Source organism: Diadema antillarum, unplaced genomic scaffold (assembly GCF_040938485.1).
Source record: "Diadema antillarum isolate AM-2024a unplaced genomic scaffold, OU_Dant_1.0 seq00000824_RagTag, whole genome shotgun sequence".
Taxonomy (NCBI): Eukaryota; Metazoa; Echinodermata; class Echinoidea; order Diadematoida; family Diadematidae; genus Diadema; species Diadema antillarum.
Window position 1 is genome coordinate 34,678 of NW_027271701.1, and position 20,464 is coordinate 55,141.

General features: G+C 40.2%; 1 protein-coding gene and 1 long non-coding RNA gene across 2 annotated transcripts; both read left to right on the top strand.

Annotated features, from left to right (window-relative positions):
- Window positions 1–3,165: 3,165 nt before the first annotated feature.
- On the top strand, window positions 3,166–19,001 carry LOC139739991 (85/88 kDa calcium-independent phospholipase A2-like). Its single transcript, XM_071650587.1, has 10 exons — window positions 3,166–3,281; window positions 4,148–4,361; window positions 5,099–5,283; window positions 6,087–6,369; window positions 9,532–9,703; window positions 14,017–14,167; window positions 14,946–15,079; window positions 15,940–16,085; window positions 17,664–17,825; window positions 18,783–19,001. Exons 1-10 carry the CDS (start codon window positions 3,166–3,168, stop codon window positions 18,999–19,001), a joined length of 1,782 nt encoding a protein of 593 aa, XP_071506688.1.
- LOC139740007 (uncharacterized) lies at window positions 6,667–9,531 on the top strand. The gene is made up of 3 exons (XR_011711534.1): window positions 6,667–6,777; window positions 8,315–8,446; window positions 9,425–9,531. It is a non-coding gene; the product is annotated as an uncharacterized lncRNA (long non-coding RNA).
- Window positions 19,002–20,464: the final 1,463 nt, after the last annotated feature.

A 20,464-nucleotide genomic window follows, 5' to 3' on the forward strand; every position in this document is an offset into this window, starting at 1 on the left:
GTCACCAGCGTTGAACATGTACAAACACAATCTTCAAAGATAACATTTATCTAGTCTAAATTCCATGCTAAATACTTTATAAAAAAAAATGATCATGTATAGGATGAGGATCACTGAATCCCACGATACCATTTCTGCAACGCATATCAAAACCTTATGATGCTACCCAGAGATCACAGTAGGCCCGATTTTTCCGGCTACCTGGATAGATTGGCGTCATAGCAATTCATTACCTTACCGAAATAGCGGAAAATACTTGCACAGAGCCTACACACCAAGAATCCCTGACGCGGGGATTTCCCGCACCAAGCCATGGCGCATAGCTGCGAAGGTACCCAAGAAGCGGCACCAGGGGGAAGTGGGTACAAACCACACGTACACTGGGCCAGAGCTAGGTTCACCATCCACAACCCACTGTCGTATCTCTTCCCCAAATCTGCCGACTCTCGAGCTACACCCGCCGTGAAAATAACGTCGTCGATTGTGTGACTAGTGGCACGACATATTATGATGAACAAGTTGTGAATTACCTGCGTGAGATAGTTCAATTTAAGTGCAGTTGCGTTACGTCGCTCAAAAATAGATCGACCATCATTAACATCAAAATCAAAAGCCCGCAGAACCAGGCTTGGTGAGTTGACTATAATAATACATGTGGTATTTTACTGTGCCTGTGGGAAGTATGGTTACCAGGGGGGCATTTCATGAAGGAACTTGTCGGATGAAATGTCCGACAAGTCAATTATATCCGACAAGTTCAGAGAAATCAGCCAATCAGACTAAAGAATTTCTCAAAACTTGTCTTATAAAAGAGACTTGTCAGATTTTTTATCCGACAAGTTCCTTCATGAAATGGTCCCCAGGGGGGCATTTCATGAAGCATTTTTGTCCGACAACTTGTCGGACAAATTTGCTCTCAGCCAATCAGATGCAAGGATTTCAGTAGCTTTTAACATTTTGTCAGACGAAATATCTGACAAAACGCTTCATGAAACGCCCCCCAGATCAGCGCATAAACTTGTTAGTTGTATAGCGCAAGCAATAGCTAGATGCATAGCCTTTAAATACTGAACCCAGGAGTGGGTATGAGTGGGGAGGTGGGGAAAAGACCTCCATATACCCTTGTAAATGATCGAGTGATATGTGTGTCGGGAACAAGCCCAGTATTGCAGTAAAACGTAGAGAAGAAATCAGAGTTTGTTTTGACCAGTTGTGTATTGGTTAGTTATGTAAAGCACTGTCAAATCTGAGCAACATTTGCTAGCTTACACACATCATCAGTGACAGTGATTTATAACTGCACTAAATGCAGAACTTGAATGTTACCGAATAACCTAGTGACCTGTACGGAGTTGAGCCATTTTCTTACCTCTGCCAAGGGAGGGGGTTATGTTTTCATCGGCATTGGTTTGTTGGCTGTTTTTTGTTTTTTGGGGGCAGGTTTGTTTGTTTGTTTGTTTGTTTTTCTGTACATGTGCAAAATAACTCAAAAAAATTGTGAATGGATTTGGATGAAACTTACAGGAAAGATTAAGAATGACCCAAGGAACAGATAATTGAATTTTGGCAGTGATTCGGAAACTTTTATGGATTTTATGAAGGATTTTCATTATTTTGGCAGGTAGGGTCAATAAACATGGGAGTTCAGGCTGTGTATTTTTTGAGGTTTGCATAAATGCACACAAAAGTGCATGCTTTGTTTCTGCTATCTGCAAGGCAGACTGTGCAGATGGAAGCTGATGACATAACAAAAGGCTTCTGCATTGGAAAATCGGGGAGATTTTCAGCGTGCATACATATTTATGAGTGGAAATCACTGATCTCTATGAAACAACAAGATCAGTGGTGGAAATAAGCTGCTTGCCGGAGGTCTGCGCTGTCAGAGTGCTTCTCTAGTTTCTTTTCCTTTTCTTTTTTTTTCTTTTCTTCTTCTTTTTCTCCTTTTTCTTATTGTTCTCCTCCTCTCTTCTTCTTTTTTCCTTTATCCTTCCTGTTCTTCCTCGTCTTCTTCTGGAGTACATGCCTGTCATAAGAGAAGAGTACTGTCTTCTTCATCTTCACTACATGTACAGACCACTGTTGGGTGTATTCTAACACCAGGCTGCTCTAACCAGAAACATAATGTGTTGGGGTGGCCGATGCAGTTAGGTGTATTCTTGTACTGTTGTGCTGTGTAGGCATATGTGCATTGTCTTGGTTTTAAAAAAAATGTCTACAAAGAGCAATGTGTGTCTTAAAAAAAAAAATCATCTGTATCTGAAGGACCTCAATGTAGGCCTACATGGCCAACAGTATGCAGCTGCAGTAATTAGAGCTGACTGAAGGTGAAGGTAGACAACAAGTACTGGGAAGGTAGCTCTGATGGAAAGTGAACATTTGGTATTTTTGCCGAAGTTGTAGGACTGCATCCTCTGCAAGGCTGGCCCTGATGCTGTATACTGTAAAAGTGGAAATTTTCGCGGTGTTCAAATTTTCGCGCATTTCGCGAAACCAGAAACTAGCGCGAAAATAAAAGCACGCAAATATTTTTGCTTGCCATATGTGCCTGTGCATGATGTCTTGATTCCGCGGAATTAACAACACGCGAAACTCTTCCGACCCGGCCAAGCGCGAAAAATTAGTCACGCGAAAATATCCACTTGTACAGTATAGCACCAGCCCCAACTATGGATAACTCTAATAAAGAGTAAAGTGAAGCAAAAGATATGCCATGCCATATGAATTCAAATGGATGTATTGGGTCTGCTCTGCATTGTTAAAGCAAAAACAAACAAACAAACAAACAAAAAATAATTCTGTGTTCCCTTTCCAGCCTCTGTGTTGAAATCAATTATCGTAATACTACCCCCCCCCCCAAAAAAGAAAAAAGTTCATGTTAGTCATAACTGTAGAGATGGAATGAGAAAGAAGTTGATTCATGATGATAAGCATGCTTATTCAATCAATCTGAACAATATTGTTCCTGAATCAAGATGAAAATTTTTAATGCTGAAACATCTTTGACACTCTCTCTTCATGATCGGAGACAAAATAAAAGTAATCTTCCCCTGCCATCAGTGAGAGTACATTTAACTCTGTTTCAACCTCTTCGTATGCCAACAATGTTTAAGCCAAAACAGGCTTTATAAATCTGACACTTTGTTTTGTGTAGATCAGGATTTTAGTATGGAGACCAGACACAGGCAGCTGGGCTCTGGCCAGCCCACTGAGGTGTGCTCCCCAGCCCATCATGCAGTTCTTCAGAGAGACATAGAGGCCATCAGAGACCCTGCAGTACGAAGGTATTTCTGCCATCAAGTTTGCATCATGATAACTGGTATTAGTGTTGTTTTTTTTCTTCTTCTTGCAAACTCTCTTTCTGAAGTCATCAAAAACAAAACACACACAAAAAGTGGTGAAAGCTGTTGATTCCTAGGGAAGGTTATCTAATGCAAATTATCATGTAATTGTGGTTATTAGGTGTAATATCTGCTGTTTGTAACAATTTACATGGTAATCCTGCAAAAAACTCTCAACCCCAGTTTCAATTTCTACTCTGATAGCTGTTACATTGTGACCGACATGTTTTTGGTGGGCAGGCTACCAGCCATCAAACTCAGTGGACCTTCAAAAGGTTTTTTTCTTGCATTTTCAAAAAATAAGATACCAATATTACTTAATTACATTAGGCATATTTTTGTTATAAAGTGCATATATGCTATTATGTGTTTAGATGGGGATAAATGATTGAAAACAAAATGAAGGAGGTTGTATGGTGTTTGAATTTGGAAAGAGATCTAATGAGGACTGGTTTCATTTGCAAGATAGTTGTGCTATGCTTCACATGAATGTCAATGTCAAATGTCAATCAGGATGTTACACAGAATTAACTTGCTGGTTCTTTTTTTTATATTTTTATTTTATTATAATTTTTTATTTTTACAGCAAACCAGTCTATAAAGAAATCTTTAACCCATTGAGGACAGTTTGATTTTGCTATGACACTCATTTCCCATCAGACATCTGCCCAAGTATACTGGTGACTCGTCCTCAACGAGCTCATGTAACATGTGTGTCCAGGGTGGTGGTTACTTCTAGACTGATCAAGATTTTTAGAACTGGAATCAAATGAGTAGACTTACACTCTATGTTTGTTGAATCATTTCAGCTATATCAACAGTCAGAACTATTCTGGAGCAAAAACCCCACTGCTGTTGGCCATTGAATGCATCTCGAAGTCAAGGACAGTGAAAAGCAGTGACAAAGATTTCATTCAACATCTTCTCAACTTTGGTGCATCTCCAGACATTGGGGATGGAAATGGAGAAACTGTTTACCATTATGCTGCCCGTATACCAAGATATGGGGACCACATTGCCAAGGTAAAAACATGAATACATAAACGAAAAAAATATTGCGTCGGAACATAATGACTTCATGCAAGTTTCATTGAAAGAACCCCAAAAGGTCAAATGAAATTTGTATACGGGGAGCACAAAGTTTATAGTCATGAGAATATTCATGGGCAACTCGACTTTTGACGAAACTGAATTTGGAGCTTGCATAAAGCATAAGTTAGGAAATCATATCTATGCATCAGTGTGTAATGAAGACTTCTGAACATCCATTGATACTTACTGCTGTAAATCATGGGAAAAGGGCAAGATGATGGCACAGTTCTATGAAATCGCTATGCTTGTCATTTCAATCATTTTGTTCTATTTAGGCATGCTGTATGAGAAATAGACCTGTATGGACAGCATCAGAAAGTGTGAGGTGAAGTACTGTAAAACCAGAAATGTTTGCATGCATGTTATCTTTGCGGATTTCAAGAGAGCCAAGATTTGTGAAATGATTATGCATGCGAAAGTTCTTGCCTACATTATATCCATTGAATGCCAGTGGCAATTTGCAAAACTTTCATGCAGAGAAAAAGGCCATCGGCTCCAATTCATTTAAATTTCATGCTGCAAAAATATCGTGCCTTACAGCACATATCATAAAGATGAAAGTCAAACTCTTGTAGGGTTTACAAAAAAGAAAATGGTGTGACAAGTAATGGCAAATGGCAGACAACAAGTGTGTACTACTATCTTAAAAAATGCTACCTTGTGTCCAGCTCTTGCCCCCAGACAGGGCACTGCTGGACAGACCCAACCAGTCTGGACTAACAGCCCTGCTACTGGCCTGTCAGCTGGGGAAGTTTGGCACGGCACTCGTCATGGCCAAAGCAGGAGCTGCGGTGGACGTTACGGATCACATCGGCTATCCTATTCATTACGCCATGAAACACAGTCATATGGAGTGAGTATAGCCATGTGGACATTAGAGTCTGACTGATTGCAGATGCTATCTGGTCCTTGAAAGCATAAATATCTTCATTGATTCAAGATGTTGTGATTGGTGAAGCTGAAAAAACAAAAAACAAAAATGTGATATCAATACTTTTCAGTATATTGATGGGAATGAAATAAAGATGGTTTATGATGTTTGTAAATGCCTATGAAATGGAGGATAAAACAGGGGGTGGGGCGGGGGGGGGGGGGGGGGGGGGAGGGGAACCACTTCACTGGATTTGCACCCTGGCTTTTGCAAGGAATGAAGCACAATGTTTTACGTGCCTTGGTTATGGCACCCCTACACCTGGGACCTTCAATTTTATATCCTACCGGAGGGACAAAATGTTTTGCCTCTTAATAGATGTTGTCATACACTATGCAGTGCGTAAAAAACAGATTTTTAGAGTCATATCTTTGATTTGACATCTGAAGTGGGGGGGGGGGGGCATTTCAGGCAAGACATGATACAAATATACTTAGTTCATATTGTTAGCAAGAATGTCAGGGTAAACTTCAGGTAGAAATATCCTTATCTTATTAGTGTTTTATCAACACGTTATGTAGAAAACACACAGATATGCTGAAATGAAGTGTGAAAATGATAATTTTGAAAATGAATGTTGAAAATTAGTTGTCAGTAGATAATGCAGTGTTTTGTTTTTTTAATGAAGACAGCATGTGCATTACAAACTCTGTTTTAATAGTACCTGGATTTTTTTTTCAGACAACAGACACTAAAATAACCAATTGCCAATTTCCATCTCACAGTTTGGCAACAGTCATCTTTGATCGTCACCGCGAGCACGGCAAGAAGGCATGTTCCAAACATGGCGGTACTCCCTTACACTGGGCCAAGGACTCCAACTTCGTCAAGCTAGTCCTCCGACAGGACTACGACATCAACGCCATGAGCAAAACTGGCGACACTGCCCTCCTTGTCATGATGAAGCGCAACCGACCTATAGAGTGCCTCCGTGACCTTCTGAAAGCAGGGGCCAATCCAAACTTTTCGGACAGAGATGGAAATTCCCCCCTCCACTATGCTGTTAAGGTGAAGCAAGGGTTTCACCTGTCTTTCAGTTTCTCCCCCATTACAGATTACTGACCATCTCATCTCATTCATGTGGTATTCACTCTTCATTCCCACACTAACCATAAACAGTAGTGGTTTTAGAATGTAGCCCAGTGGGTAGTGAATTGGGCCAGCAAAATCTCCCCCACGCTTCTGGGTCTATAATCTTCTTCATATAGACATGCAGAGTGTAGATGGTGAATATTAGAACTCTCTCTTCTTTTCGTCTGAAACATTATTTTTATGATGGTAATGTTTGTTCTTTTTGTCAGAAAAGGGATCGGAATATCATTCGACTGCTCGTTTCCTGTGATGCTGACGTTAACAGGCTGAATCATGACAAGGAATCCCCTACACACCTTGCTGCCAAGAACGTCCAAAGAGACGGTAATATGTGACAGTCAATGGATATGAGGATTTACTGTCAAACCTGTCCTAGAGACTGCTTGTGTATAGTGGCCACCTGCTTTGTGCCAGCACATTAAAGGGACATTCCAGACGATTTTCATAATTCCACGTCATGTAGTACATAAATCGACAACTCCGTGTATAGATTTGTGGAATTTATTGTGGTTCTTGAGCAGAGAAACAATAATTTGAAAAACCTTAAACAAATTACACTGAACAAGGATGATGACATAGGAGGTTCACATATTTCAGAAATGCAGCAGTGTAATTCCATTACAATACTGTTTGCTTGCGAGTTAACCTGTGTATTAATCTATGCATGCCTTCTTCTTTTGTTCTGCTTCCTTGAGCCCCAACTCATGCATTCTTATGGTGACTCTGCCATGTCATCATCCTTGTTCATTGCAATTTGTTCTAAATTTTGAAAATATTCTTATTCTTCATCCCAATTATGACAAATTCTGAATCTCTGTCCTCAGTATTACTAATTTATAGTTGTTCACATGTAAAAATCTGAAAATCATCCGAAGGTCTCCTTTAAGTTTCCTTGGTGAAATATTTCATGTCAAAAGACCTGAGCTTGCATGATTTGTCTCCTGCATGGTGTATAGCAAACAAAAACTTGGGGCTGAGATCTGTCGATATTCAAGTTTGAAGTTTGTTTGTTTGTTGTTATTTTAAGCTCACTAAGCAAAGGACTCGATCAAGCTATTGCAATCACTTTCAATCCGTTATCTGTCATTTGTCTTCTGTAAACCTTGTACATACGTCCTTCTTAAAACACACAAACAAATTTCCACTGTACTTGTAAGGAATCATTCTTTTTGAGAAGAGGATATAAAGTCTTTCAAATGGTTCAAGAGGCCCCATTTGGTACCCTGCAACAGAGTTAAAAAACCCTAAATGTGTAGATTTTAGAGATCTGTTTGTGCAGATCTAGTTGCACAACAAAGTGTGATTGCATTTATATGCTCCTAGAGGTAAAATATATCAGTCATTCATGACAGTGACAATATCCGTGGTGTTCTAGTTGGGGACATATACATGTATGTGTATGTATATGTACCTTTCTATCTTTCTTTCTTTCTTCTTTATTTATTTTTTTTTTCTTTTTTTTTCTTTCTTTCTTTCTTTTTAAATGCCAGTGATTCTGGATCACCCCTCATTGCCATTATGGGAAAAAATGCCTATAAATATTAAAGAAGATTGAAATAAAGAATACTGTATATGCAGAATAATTGGCAGTGTTTTTATTTACACAAATTTTGAGAGTCAGGTGCTATTCACATTAAAGACACATGAAAAAGTTGACGTATACATCGTCAGGAAGTCCAGATTCGTGAAAATGTAAACTCGCTAAATATATGGCGTATACAAAAGATCTTCACATTTTAGCCGGAAGTACATGTAACTGTCCCAAAATACTTCCATGAATATATTTTGTTCCATGCTCTGCCCATAATCCCAGAGCCACCACTGCAACTTAAAATTATTGCATGAACTATCTTTATCACAGATGTGCAGTCTGAGATAATAGAGCTTCTGCATGGTGTTGGTGCCAGTCAATGCAAACCAGGCATGAGGGGATGCCAAGAGGGTGGCAGGCATGATGTCACCGACAGGAAAGATGTTAATCAACAAAACCATGGTGAGCATTAATGTTGAGCTTAATATTTTCCAGTCTTCATTTCATCATTTATCATTTATTTGTATCCTTCTATTGTCTATTTACCTCCATGTTTCTATATACATGGCCTCATCTTTGCAGAAGTATTTCTTAAACTGAATCTGTATATGTTTAACTGCTTAATGAGGTTTCACCACCTTTCTTCTTTTATCAATGTTTTATGCAATATTGAGTGCCACCTGTTCACCAGATTTATAATTTTGCCATGCATGACTGCCTGGCTCAAAACCCACAAAAAGTCGCAGATTAGGATTCTCTGTAATGGACCAGAATATGAAATATAGAGTGACAGACTAATTTATAAAATTTTGTCTAACCTGGGAGATCTAACCTGGGAGAATGATTTTTTTTCTACTTGCTGTTAAATTTTGGTAGCTTAAAACAGGACTGAAATCGAGATATGAACAGTTTTTCTGGACCATATTTTTTCAGGCAGGTGCTGCTTTCACTCTATAGAACTTGCTCTCATTGATACTCCTGCACAGCACACCAGAGTGACCACTTTTCTCCTTTCCTATGAAACTGAATCTCTTAACTCTCTCTGATTTCAATCACTTTTTGAACGGGCTAGGAGTTACATATCATATTAAAGCTTTAACTGCTTAGAACTTACTCTATTAACTTAAATTGTTGGAAATTCATTTTGGCCTCTTTTTTGTTGGCTTTGGTTTGGCAATATCATAAACTTTGAGTGTGCTCAACAGTATAAAATTCAACATTTTGCGGAGAAGTACCGATGGCTTTGAGTGGCATAGATTCCTAGACTGTCATATTTGATTATAGGGACATTTTATGTACACAAGACCAATATCAAAGTAATTTACTGGAGGGCAGGTGCCTTCTTGTTATGCAGTGCCTCACCCCTGTCTTATATCTTTGCCCTTTGAAAAAATATTGGTTTAACTTTTTGACCCTCCTTTGCTGATTTCCTCCTTTCAGTTTTAGACAGACTCTGCCGAGTGAACATCAGCAGTCCACTGGGACGTGGTGAGGATGCAGTTGATGGTGCTGCCATAGCAACAAATGAGAGGGGGACACCGCCAAAGCCTCGCTCCAAAGATGCTGTCCTCTGCCTTGATGGAGGAGGGATCAAGGGACTTGTCCTAATAAAGCTCCTGGCCGCCATCGAGAAATCCTCCGGAAGAAGAATCACAGAGCTGTTTGACTGGATTGTCGGCACCAGCACGGGGGGCATTCTGGCCATTGCGCTGTCACAAGGTAGGCCTAATGATGACAGTGTTGGAAGTATGCCAGTTGAAACATGTACATTCCCTCTGTTATATGATGTTACTGTATTTAGAAGATAGCAATAATGACAAGCTGTATCTGCAATGATAAATGTTTTGAAAAAATGGTGATTTAAAGATCTTTTTTTACTGAAGTAAGTATGTAAATATGTAAGTAAGTGAGTAAGTAAGTGGGTAAGTAAGTAAGTACGTAAGTAAGTAAGTAAGTAAGTAAGTAAGTAAGTAAGTAAGCAAGTAAGTTGTTGCAAATCTTTAACAGATCCTTTAGTTGAAGTAGACTGCATGTACCTTTGAGGCTGCCCTCAAATCAATGAGCCACAATTTGAATTTTGAAATTCATGTTAAGTTTATTGACCATGGCTAGGAGATTTTCAAGTCCAGTTGTCTATCATTATTTGCTTTATGTTTTATCATTTTGTTGTAAACCGGGTTAATGATGACGCTGACGATGCCAGTCTCCATGAGTTGAAATTGCAATGATTTATTGAGCAAATCAAACAGACAGTCTAAACTCCGCACTATCCTCAGCTACATGTCGAATACAGAGTGAATAACAGATACAGGCCTATTAACTATTCAACATAGCAGAGCTCATAGAGAATACATTTGTATGTCCATTCTCTCTCAAGTGAAAGTGAAGAATCAAGAATCAATCAAATCTGCGTCATTATATTCACATGAAAAATAAAAGTTGCGTTGTGCCCATGCCAACCACACGCACACTGCGCCATTGGCATGGACACAACGCGCCTCAACGTATTGACGCAACAATAACATACCGCATACTTCCATTTACCACAAACTTCCCCGCGGTTATATAACACAACCATGTGTTATATAATCCCAATTACATCATATTATTTTCATACCATTACACACAATAATATAACGAAAAATTCCCCGCTCTTCACATCAAATCATATACACTTTACAGCAATTCCATACAAAGCGGATTAACAGTAGATAATTACAAAAATATATTTCAGGAAAGCGTGTGTTCCCCGCTTTTCCAGTCAAATATACAAACGCGGAAATACTACAAAATCGAACATTATTTTTGAAATCTGCCAAAAGCTGAAACTCTTGAACCTTCCAAATTTACAGTAAATCATACAAACTCAGATACATGGCATAAAGGTTCGGGCCAAGAGAATAACACATCAATATGTTACAATTTTCTTCAGTTCCGTTTCGATGTAGAACTCAGCCGTCCCACATTGTCAGTTATGTACAGAATATCCGAGAAAACAATGCATAAAAACCCGTCAAACATGCCGTAACAGAACATGTTCTATACATTGTATATAAAACCATACATCAATGTGTATAGTTCAAATTTATCGAGACGCAATATATAGACAAGTCTCTTAATACACATGCCAAATGCATACAACAACACAACAACTTCCCCGCGATTATATCATACGACCCGTATGATAATAATCGATTTTCTAAAAGTAATGTATTTCTCAATGAATCAATATAACACATATCACGAAATTCACAGTTAAAACAAAGTGAAGTCACAGAATGTTAGAATTCACTACTAACAAAAATAAGCTTCTCCGCTATGATATACGGTAACTTCCCCGCTTTATGTGTCATATCGTCACAGTCAGCGATTTGCTCATTTACAAAACTTCACACAAATTAAGGGATCATTCAAAGCATGAATTCTCGACCAACTATATCTCATTATCAAACGTTCCTGACTCAATGAACAACCACTAACATTGTCAGAATGCCATGTTGTTCAGCTTCCAACAAAACAATGAAAACAATGGCTATAGTTCCTTCATTTTTCCACGTAGTAGTGATTTCAAATACTTTCTTATCTCTATTCCTATATCTCATCAAAAACTTCTTATCAATCACATATCAAAACAACCATTGGTTTCTCGCATCGATATTGGATCTCTGAAATGTCCATAGTCCCTAATTCCCTGATACCCGAGATGGTACACAAGTTTCAACAGTTATGAACGTATACACTGTAAGTGAATCAACTCACAACAAATTCCATGAACGGACAACGAATTTCTAACCTGCAGCGACCAAGCTTTCATGAAAATTCGGTCTCCAATTGGACTCCCAGGGCCCCCATACTGTTCCCTGAACATGACATCCATGCTTCCACATGTTACAGTTAGGTATGCATGCCTCCCTTGTTGTTACACTATTGACAACAATGTTACCGTGAGAAATATTCTCCCCTTTTGGAATTGACCGCTCCTTTGGCACTAAGTGAGTGCTCAGTGGCTGCACTTTTGCATGCTTTTGAACATCCTGACCTTCATGTGATAATTCGGGACCCCTCTCGGTACCCTCTCCCACAGGTTTTGCAATTAGAAGCACCCCAGCATCTAAATCCTTTGCATCAACCTGTTCATCACAAGACTCACGTCCATGTCCCCCAGCATCAATTTCTGCACCACCCTCATCTACATCAACGCAACCCAGAATCTGCGATCCCCCACCCAAAAGAGTAGATATGACATCCTCCTTCTCCTGTCCAGCTGTATCTGACATGTCTGAGGAAAGATCTAGCTGCTGAGCAACCGGGTCAGTGAACACTCCTTGTGTTCCAGTATCAGCACTCCCAGTTTTCAGCCCATCTCCCTCAAGCATACAGTCTTCACGGAGAACTAACAATGCTTCTCTCCTAAGCACTTCAAATCGGTCTCCCCTATTTCTCATGTGCAAACGCCTTAACAAAATTTGTTCTCTCTCATCCCGTGTTCCACTGACAAACTGATTTGACAGAGCTTCATCCCTAAGCTGCCTCAGAGCCGCAGCTTCCTTCTCATCGTCTGCAGCATCTACCAATTTGGCATAAAGACGCATGAGAGCCCTACTGAAGTCTGCCAAGTCTTCACTATCATGTTGAACACGATTATAGAACAAGCATCGCAAATAGTGAGAATTCTCTCGACTAAAACACAGACGGAGAGCTTTTACAATCTCTGTGAAACTCCTCCGCTTCTTGTCAGACAGACAATAAAGAATCTCCTCTCTTGCTGACCCCGTAAGGTTGCTCACCAAAACCCAAGCCTTCTCCTCATCATTGAAATGGAAAGGTTCAATAATAAAATTGAATCCTTCCATCCAGTTAGAAAAAGGTGTTTCAGTGCCGTCTTCACAATACCCACTAAACTTTTCAATCTGAGCATGGCCTAGAGCGAGATTTACACACAACCCTATTGCCTGTTGATATGATGACGAAGAGCAATTATTACTTTGCACATCCTTATAAACAAACTGTTCACACATGACTAATTACGCAGTTAAACTGATAAATTAAGACACATCATTTTCAAACATGAAACGTAATGCCCAAATGGCATCATAGGTCAAAATCTGCTTAAAGTCCAATCGGTTTAAATGAAAGTTATCAAATACTTGTTCAGTGCATGAGATGCCAGCTCCAACCGTCACATCCTGATCGATGTCCTGCTGCTCCTGTGGTACACTCGCGCTGATAGACATCTACGGCAAACTCTCGATGCACCATTTGCTCCAGTCTTCAATCTGCTACCGACGAGCCTGATCATCTTGAAGTTGCCTCACAGAGTAGCGTTGCTCTACCAGGGCTGATCAACGTACACCATCAAGATCACTCCTGCATACTCCTGTCCGCTACCAAAGTGTCGTCAAAACAGCAGGTCTCCTCGGAGCGAAACATGGACCATTATTCCATCATACTCGAGGCTGTTATTCGTCGATCAGGGTTCTTCAACTGGATGAAGTGGATCACTCCGTCAGGCTGTCATCATCCCACTCCTGACACCATTTGTTGTAAACCGGGTTAATGATGACGCTGACGATGCCAGTCTCCATGAGTTGAAATTGCAATGATTTATTGAGCAAATCAAACAGACAGTCTAAACTCCGCACTATCCTCAGCTACATGTCGAATACAGAGTGAATAACAGATACAGGCCTATTAACTATTCAACATAGCAGAGCTCATAGAGAATACATTTGTATGTCCATTCTCTCTCAAGTGAAAGTGAAGAATCAAGAATCAATCAAATCTGCGTCATTATATTCACATGAAAAATAAAAGTTGCGTTGTGCCCATGCCAACCACACGCACACTGCGCCATTGGCATGGACACAACGCGCCTCAACGCATTGACGCAACAATAACATACCGCATACTTCCATTTACCACAATTTGAAAGAACCAAATATGTTGCCCTTGTCAGTGTCCTGGCATCAGTTTGGAAGATAGATAGAAAAGAGGACGGTAATCACAGACTGACATTCTTCCATTTTTATCAGGGTATTCGGTGGAAAAGTGCCGGAAGCTTTACTTGGATCTTAAGGACAAAGTGTTCGATGGCCCAAGACCTTATGATGCAGGCAAGCTTGAACAGTGCCTCAAGGATTATCTTGGAGAGGAGACACGTTTGGATCAGATCAAGTATCCAAGGTAAGTGGAAAAATTTAGATGAATAATGATACAATTGCTTACCTGTAAGTAGTTCTCTGACTCTGAGCTGCTACTGACATTACATTTAGGCAATTTCATTTTCTTTTGCAAATTTATAGAAAATGAGAGAAAACTTTAATGAAGTGACAATTTAACAATTATGGATTTCATCATGATCGAAATTAATCTTATGTATTGTTCCTAGTTTTATGTGATCTAGCTGAAAGCTGATAAAAGTTCTCCATCAATATTTTCATCAGTAAAACATTGTATCATTTATGTGTGCAAACTCTCTCTTTACATTTATTTGTTAAATATATGTCTGTATTTTGTGTTCTGTTGATTTATCATTAATAATAAATGTGCACAAATTAAATAGATTGTTGAAAAGTTTTGATATGCTTGTAATGTAATTTTTTTTTTCTCTAGGGTGTAAAACAGGCTTGGCCGTTGAGCTAAGAAGACAACACTATTACGCATAATTATGACTGTCTTCAAAGAGCTCATGTGATGTCATGGATTTGTTGGGAGCCATTGTCCACCTGGATAATCTGGACCTATCATCCAATAGAACATCAAAAATTGTATAGCTTGTAGATACATCAGTTTGCAGACATTAGAAAATTAAGAATATGAATCATATTTTAGTACAATTCTTATGTCAGTCTGAGAAAAATAATGAAGTTCTGCATTATATGTTTTGTACAAAGCACACAATGTTTCTGGTGAGATTTTGGCAATATACACAACCATGGGAATGCTTTCACCTCCTCCTCAGAATCTTGGTCTCAGGAACTCTTGCTGACAGGAATCCAGCTGCTCTCCACTTCTTCCGCAACTTCGAGGCCCCCGAGACGTCGTCTGCAAGGATAGGGGCCGATCGACCCGGGTTTGATCCCATACAGCCACAGGGCAAGTATCTATGAGTATAACGATGCTCATGCCATGCTATTTTGATCATGTCATCTCATATTTCTGTAAGTTGTGGGCTGTAATTGTAAAACATGTATTTTAATATATGTATTTTTATGCGTGTGGCAGACAAAGAGACAGAGAGAAACACATATATTTAAATTAACGTAAGATAAAGAGACTTTTGAAATTATCAACACTCCCATTGATGAGAGGTCAGAAGTTGAATTCTTCTCCAACTCCATCATGGTCGATTGTTCAGTTAATCAATTGATAATTGATTGTCCTGGACATCACCCAGTGCCCCAAGATAATATTTCTCTTGTTAGTAGTGGAAATCATATGTTGCAAATTTGTAATATGTTAGTTAAATTGGCCAACAAAAGAATCAGGTTTTGGGGACCCCATCCCTACAAGTCACTATAATTTCACCAAATCGAGGCTTCTGCCCCTAGCAATTTGCTGTATAGATGATTTTTCAGGACATGCAGTATGTTGTATTGAAGGGAAAAGTGAATATAATCCTTGAGACACACCCACATCCCATCTGTGTTCTGAATTATCCCCTCTGCCGGGGGCAGACTCCAGGATGGAGTTGCAGGTTCAGTCTGCTCTCTCCTGGTAGGTGCAGTAGGATTAACGCAGCACATGTAAAACGCCATGGTTACAGGTTTTTAGGACATCGTAAACCAAGCTTTAGCCATGATGCTTTATGCTATGGAGAGAAATATATCACAAAAAATGTATCAATTTGTACCATACAACAATTGAATGCATTCATCTCTCTTCTACTAATTACATACGTTTTCATGGAATTCGATAACCCCCTCCCCTTCCTTTTCTTTCCTTCAATGATATAGAGGGCTTAGCATGGTATGCGGCCCGCTGCACGGGGGCAGCCCCGACGTTCTTCCCTCCAATGGGTCGGTTCCTGGATGGGGGTCTCATCTGCAACAATCCCACCCTGGATGCCTTGACAGAGATTCATGAGTTCTACAAGTCACAGGTTAATTCATAACCTAGCCCAGTTCGGGTTTAGATTACTCGCAGGAGATCTAGTTACAAAAACTACATGAATAAAACAGTCTTCACACAATTATCTTTGGTGTTAGATTCTTCTGCAAAGATATTAATTTATTTTATCTCACTCTCGACCGCTGTGTCGAGTTGAGTAAAAGATAATGACACCTTGATATGTGACTGAAGGTGTGGCTTAATGTACACAACTGAGTTCACACAATATTATCCACTGTTACTTCAATTTAACACAGCTATTAACAATTGACGTTCACAACTGAGGGTGATTTATAATATAAACTTCTCTTCGGACGAGTCAGCTCAGTCGACCAGGGTGGAGAGCGTTGCCTTGGCGACGGGACAGAATAGTGGAGACCCACAGTGCTACACTCAAAACCAGGATGGCTGTTTCGGGAAGATAATACACCAGCTATGAAAGCTATTCACTGTTCAAAACTTAGGGATCTTTGACAGCATGTGAACAGGCGTCTACACCCACTGGTGTCAGAATGTGCTCTCAGTGAAAGAGAGGAATCTCCTCCCCCCCCCCCCCCAAAAAAAAAAAAAAAAAAAAAAAAACCACACACACAAAAAAACAAGCAAAACCACTGGTATATAGAAACAGCTGCTAGGCTGAGCCTCACCCTCACATTCCAATGTTAAGGTTGGAGGTCATTCTTGGTAATGTTGCAACCTACTTGATGAGAGTGGAAAGCTTTATACTCATATGGATTTGGGGGGGGGGGGTACCGTATGTCCCCCCCCCCCAAAAAAAAAAAAAAAAAAAAAAAAAATACAACGGAACTCTCCGCAATGATAACTTTAAAAGTAGTGAATCAATCCAAATACAATTTCAGGGTACAAAACTCTAACTCATTGCCCACATTTTACAGAAACCCCATTCAATTTGCTTCAGTGGTCAAAGAGAAATGAGGAATTTTGTAGAGCATGTTGGGAATCTCTTCCCTCCAAGTTCTGTCCATTGTGTTCACACACAAGAGCATCCAAGTGCTAAACTTGGAAGAATCAGACTCATGACATGCTTTATAACAGTCCACATTTCTGCTGAACCAAATTGAATTGGGTTCTCTGCAAAATAGAGCTAAGATGTTATATTTTAAGACCCTGAAGTAGCATGTAGACAATTTAATCATATTGGGTGTGATCAATGTGAAAATCTGATTGTAATTTTTTTTTTTTACATATAGTGCACTCCTGTTATAACGAACATGGTTATAACAAAATTCCGGTTACAAGGAAGTAAAAATTCTGGCCGCTAGATTATCCACTCTATGTATTTTTATTTTCTATTTGTTCGGTTATAACGAAAGTTTGATATAACGAAAGAAAACCGCCGGTCCCAAGGACTTTGTTATAACGGGAGTCCACTGTACTGTATAATTGTTATTTTCATATTTGGGCATGCTTCACTATGTGTGTTTGTTTATATGTGTGAGAGTGAATGTGTGTGTGTAAAATAAAAATATGTGTGTACCTATGTATGTTGATTAATTCTTTTCATTGCCTTAAATAGCTTTTTGAAATAATTCATTATTATCATTATCAGTGTGAGCCTGTGTGTAAGATTGGTGCTGTCGTCTCTCTTGGTACCGGATGGAGACCGCCCTTGCCTGTGGGGAAACTTGAGATCTTCTATCCCACAGAACCAGTTCACTTTTTGCAGAATCTACAAGGAGGTATAAAACTGCTGGATCTCATGATTAAGCAGGTAAGTGCATTCTGTTCATGGCATTTCTGATAATCTCCTTACTTTTGCTGTATACAAAAGTTTAGAATCTACAAATGAGATAATAGGTGTGTGTGTGGGGGGGGGGGGCAGTTATTGGGGTAGGGGTTTGGAGGACAATTTGGAATGATTTGATGAATACTTATTGTTATATTGGATGGCTATGAATGGGATACCAGGGAATATTTCACGAGTTAGGGTCAATATTGCACAAATCGAAGATGAGTGCAATATTGATGCTAACGAGTGCAATATTCCCTGGTATTCCATGAATCAAGGCCATCCAATATAATTATTATCATCTATACAATCAAGGAGAGCAAGCATAAACTGCACAAAATTATCCGGCTGCTACTCGTCTTTGAAGTTGACTTGGCAGTCCCATCCCAGAGCTGAAAAGGGGAAGCCCCTAAAACTGCATATGAAACAAACAACTAGCAAGATGTTTGCGCGCTTGTGAAATGTAGCAAAATTATGCGCACTATAGTAGCAAGCATTTGCGCATTCAGCAAGCGCTCACGCAAAAGACGAGACAGAATTGAATATGGTGCTATCTTGAACGGCAAGAAACAACGGTAGCCTATGGAGAATTAATACGTTGGCCTATGCGTTTCGTTCAATATGCTCTGATATTGAGCGGACTACAATACGCCTTTTTAATGCACCGCTAAAACGTCCTATATAGATGATAATGCATGATATTGCATGATTAAGAAAATCAACTCCTGGAGGTTTGTCCATGATGACCTCATTATACTGCACTCTCTGTTGAGTACGATATTCAAGGGGTCTGAGGTTGAACAATAATTATCAGTAATTTAGAGAGTGAACACATCACCCCAAACCAATGGGTTGTATGGTTTCCCCAAACTTTTTGTGATCCCCAGCTCAGGAATGTGTATTCCCTCAGTGAGCAGGTCCTGTTTCTCGCCCCCACAGGTGTGCGACTCCGATCTGCGAGCGGTGGACAGGGCAAAAACCTGGTGCCATACCATTGGGGTGCCTTTCTTCCGCCTCAGCCCCGAGCTCAGCGGCCACATCGCCCTGGATGAGAAGGATGATGCAAAGCTGGAGCAGATGATGTGTGACACCATGAGATACGTCACTGAGAAAGCAGATGAGATTGGGACCCTTACCAACACAATCAACTCTCTCTGAGTTGTCCACGGCAACTTTCTCTCCATATCCCTCTTCGATCATTTCACCGCTTTCCAACAAAAGAGAAAGATAGCTAGCTGGGGAACATGAGTAGGTGCCTGTGATGCTGTTATCTAACCTTGTTAGTACCACTGGCAACTTTTTGCGTACAGTTACAATGGTATTTGGAAATAGTGGTCCTATGTTGGTGAGTATAGTCAATGTCGGGGTTGGGGGGGATTATGTCCATTGAGTTGGGTTAGTTAGGGCTAGGGAGAGTGGTACTCAAAGGAATAATCTATAGAGATGACACTTGTTGTCAGCTGAGCCACATCTTTGAGATTTAACAGTTCCATCTGAAAGTCCAGACAATATCTCTCCTCTCACCAAGGAAAATTCGGGTTGACTTGCTCAGAAAAAATTCTAATCTTGGAAATAGTTGGAGACATCTCTTTAATTTCATGGAACCATTTATTCCTGAGACTCCTTTTGATCCATCCTCCTCCTCAGCTCTCCTTGAACCCATTTCTCTCGGGCACCATGTACCAATCTTTCTTTCAGTTAGCTTTCTTTCAGATGCTCCATCTTCATGTACTGCTGCTCATTCCATTTGAGCATACAGTAGTTCAAGTGTTCTGCTATGATAAGGGAGTTTTTATGGACATTGCCCAGAATTTTCCGAATTGTTAACCACTTCAAACAAATCTGAGGGATAACAATTCATGTATGCAACAGACTCTCAGTGTATATAGGTTATACATTGGATAGTGGCAAAAGCTGGGGTCACACTTACATGCATAACATAATACATTATTTTTCGTAATCTCCGTTGTTCGTTAATATGAGATCCCACTCGTACGCATGCGCAGACAATTCATTCGTAGCGTGTGTTTCTTAGCGGTCAAGTCGCCATTTTGAGCTCTAAATTTCGCTGATTTTCTTCACTTTGCAATCTTTCGCGTTCTAGTTTTCGGGGTTTCATAGGTTATTTTACCTCCCCGATCGTTTGTTAGTATTTTTGGAGAGTGATGGAAGCGAATTCGGGTTCTTCCACGAAGCCGAATTTCCCGCACGAGAAGCTGGTTCGTGATGCGGGTTCCACCAGCATAGCCAGCGGACCGCGAGCGGGTCCCTCCCCCGGCAGCGATCCGGGGGGAAAGGGTAAGACGGCAGCGGCGAGCTCGGCTAGCCGCGGTGGTAAAGGCACGGGGAAAGCCAAAGGCAAAGCACCGGCGAAGATTACTTCTCCTCCTCCCGTGATTGCACGGAAGTTCGCCAAGTCGGCTGCTACCTCTGAGGTCTCAGACCTTTTGATTAAGAAGCCCTCGATCATGAATGACTCTGAGATATTAGCCAAAGATTCTCGGGCTGTCCAGGACTGCATTCGTGCAGATCCTATTTCAAAGAAGGACAGTCAGGCCTGCATTTGTGCAGAGCCTCCACAGACCACGACCTCGAAGTCGGGACCAAGCACTAGTGTTGGT

What these genes read in the sequence shown, in the direction of transcription:
- LOC139739991 (XM_071650587.1), top strand. Translation starts at nt 3,166, where the DNA reads ATGGAGACCAGACACAGGCAGCTGGGCTCTGGCCAGCCCACTGAGGTG. An exon ending in CCCTCCACTATGCTGTTAAG is followed by an intron (nt 6,370 to 9,531) that starts GTGAAGCAAGGG and finishes ACACCGCCAAAG; the next exon opens with CCTCGCTCCAAAGATGCTGT. An exon ending in TGGATCTCATGATTAAGCAG is followed by an intron (nt 17,826 to 18,782) that starts GTAAGTGCATTC and finishes TCGCCCCCACAG; the next exon opens with GTGTGCGACTCCGATCTGCG.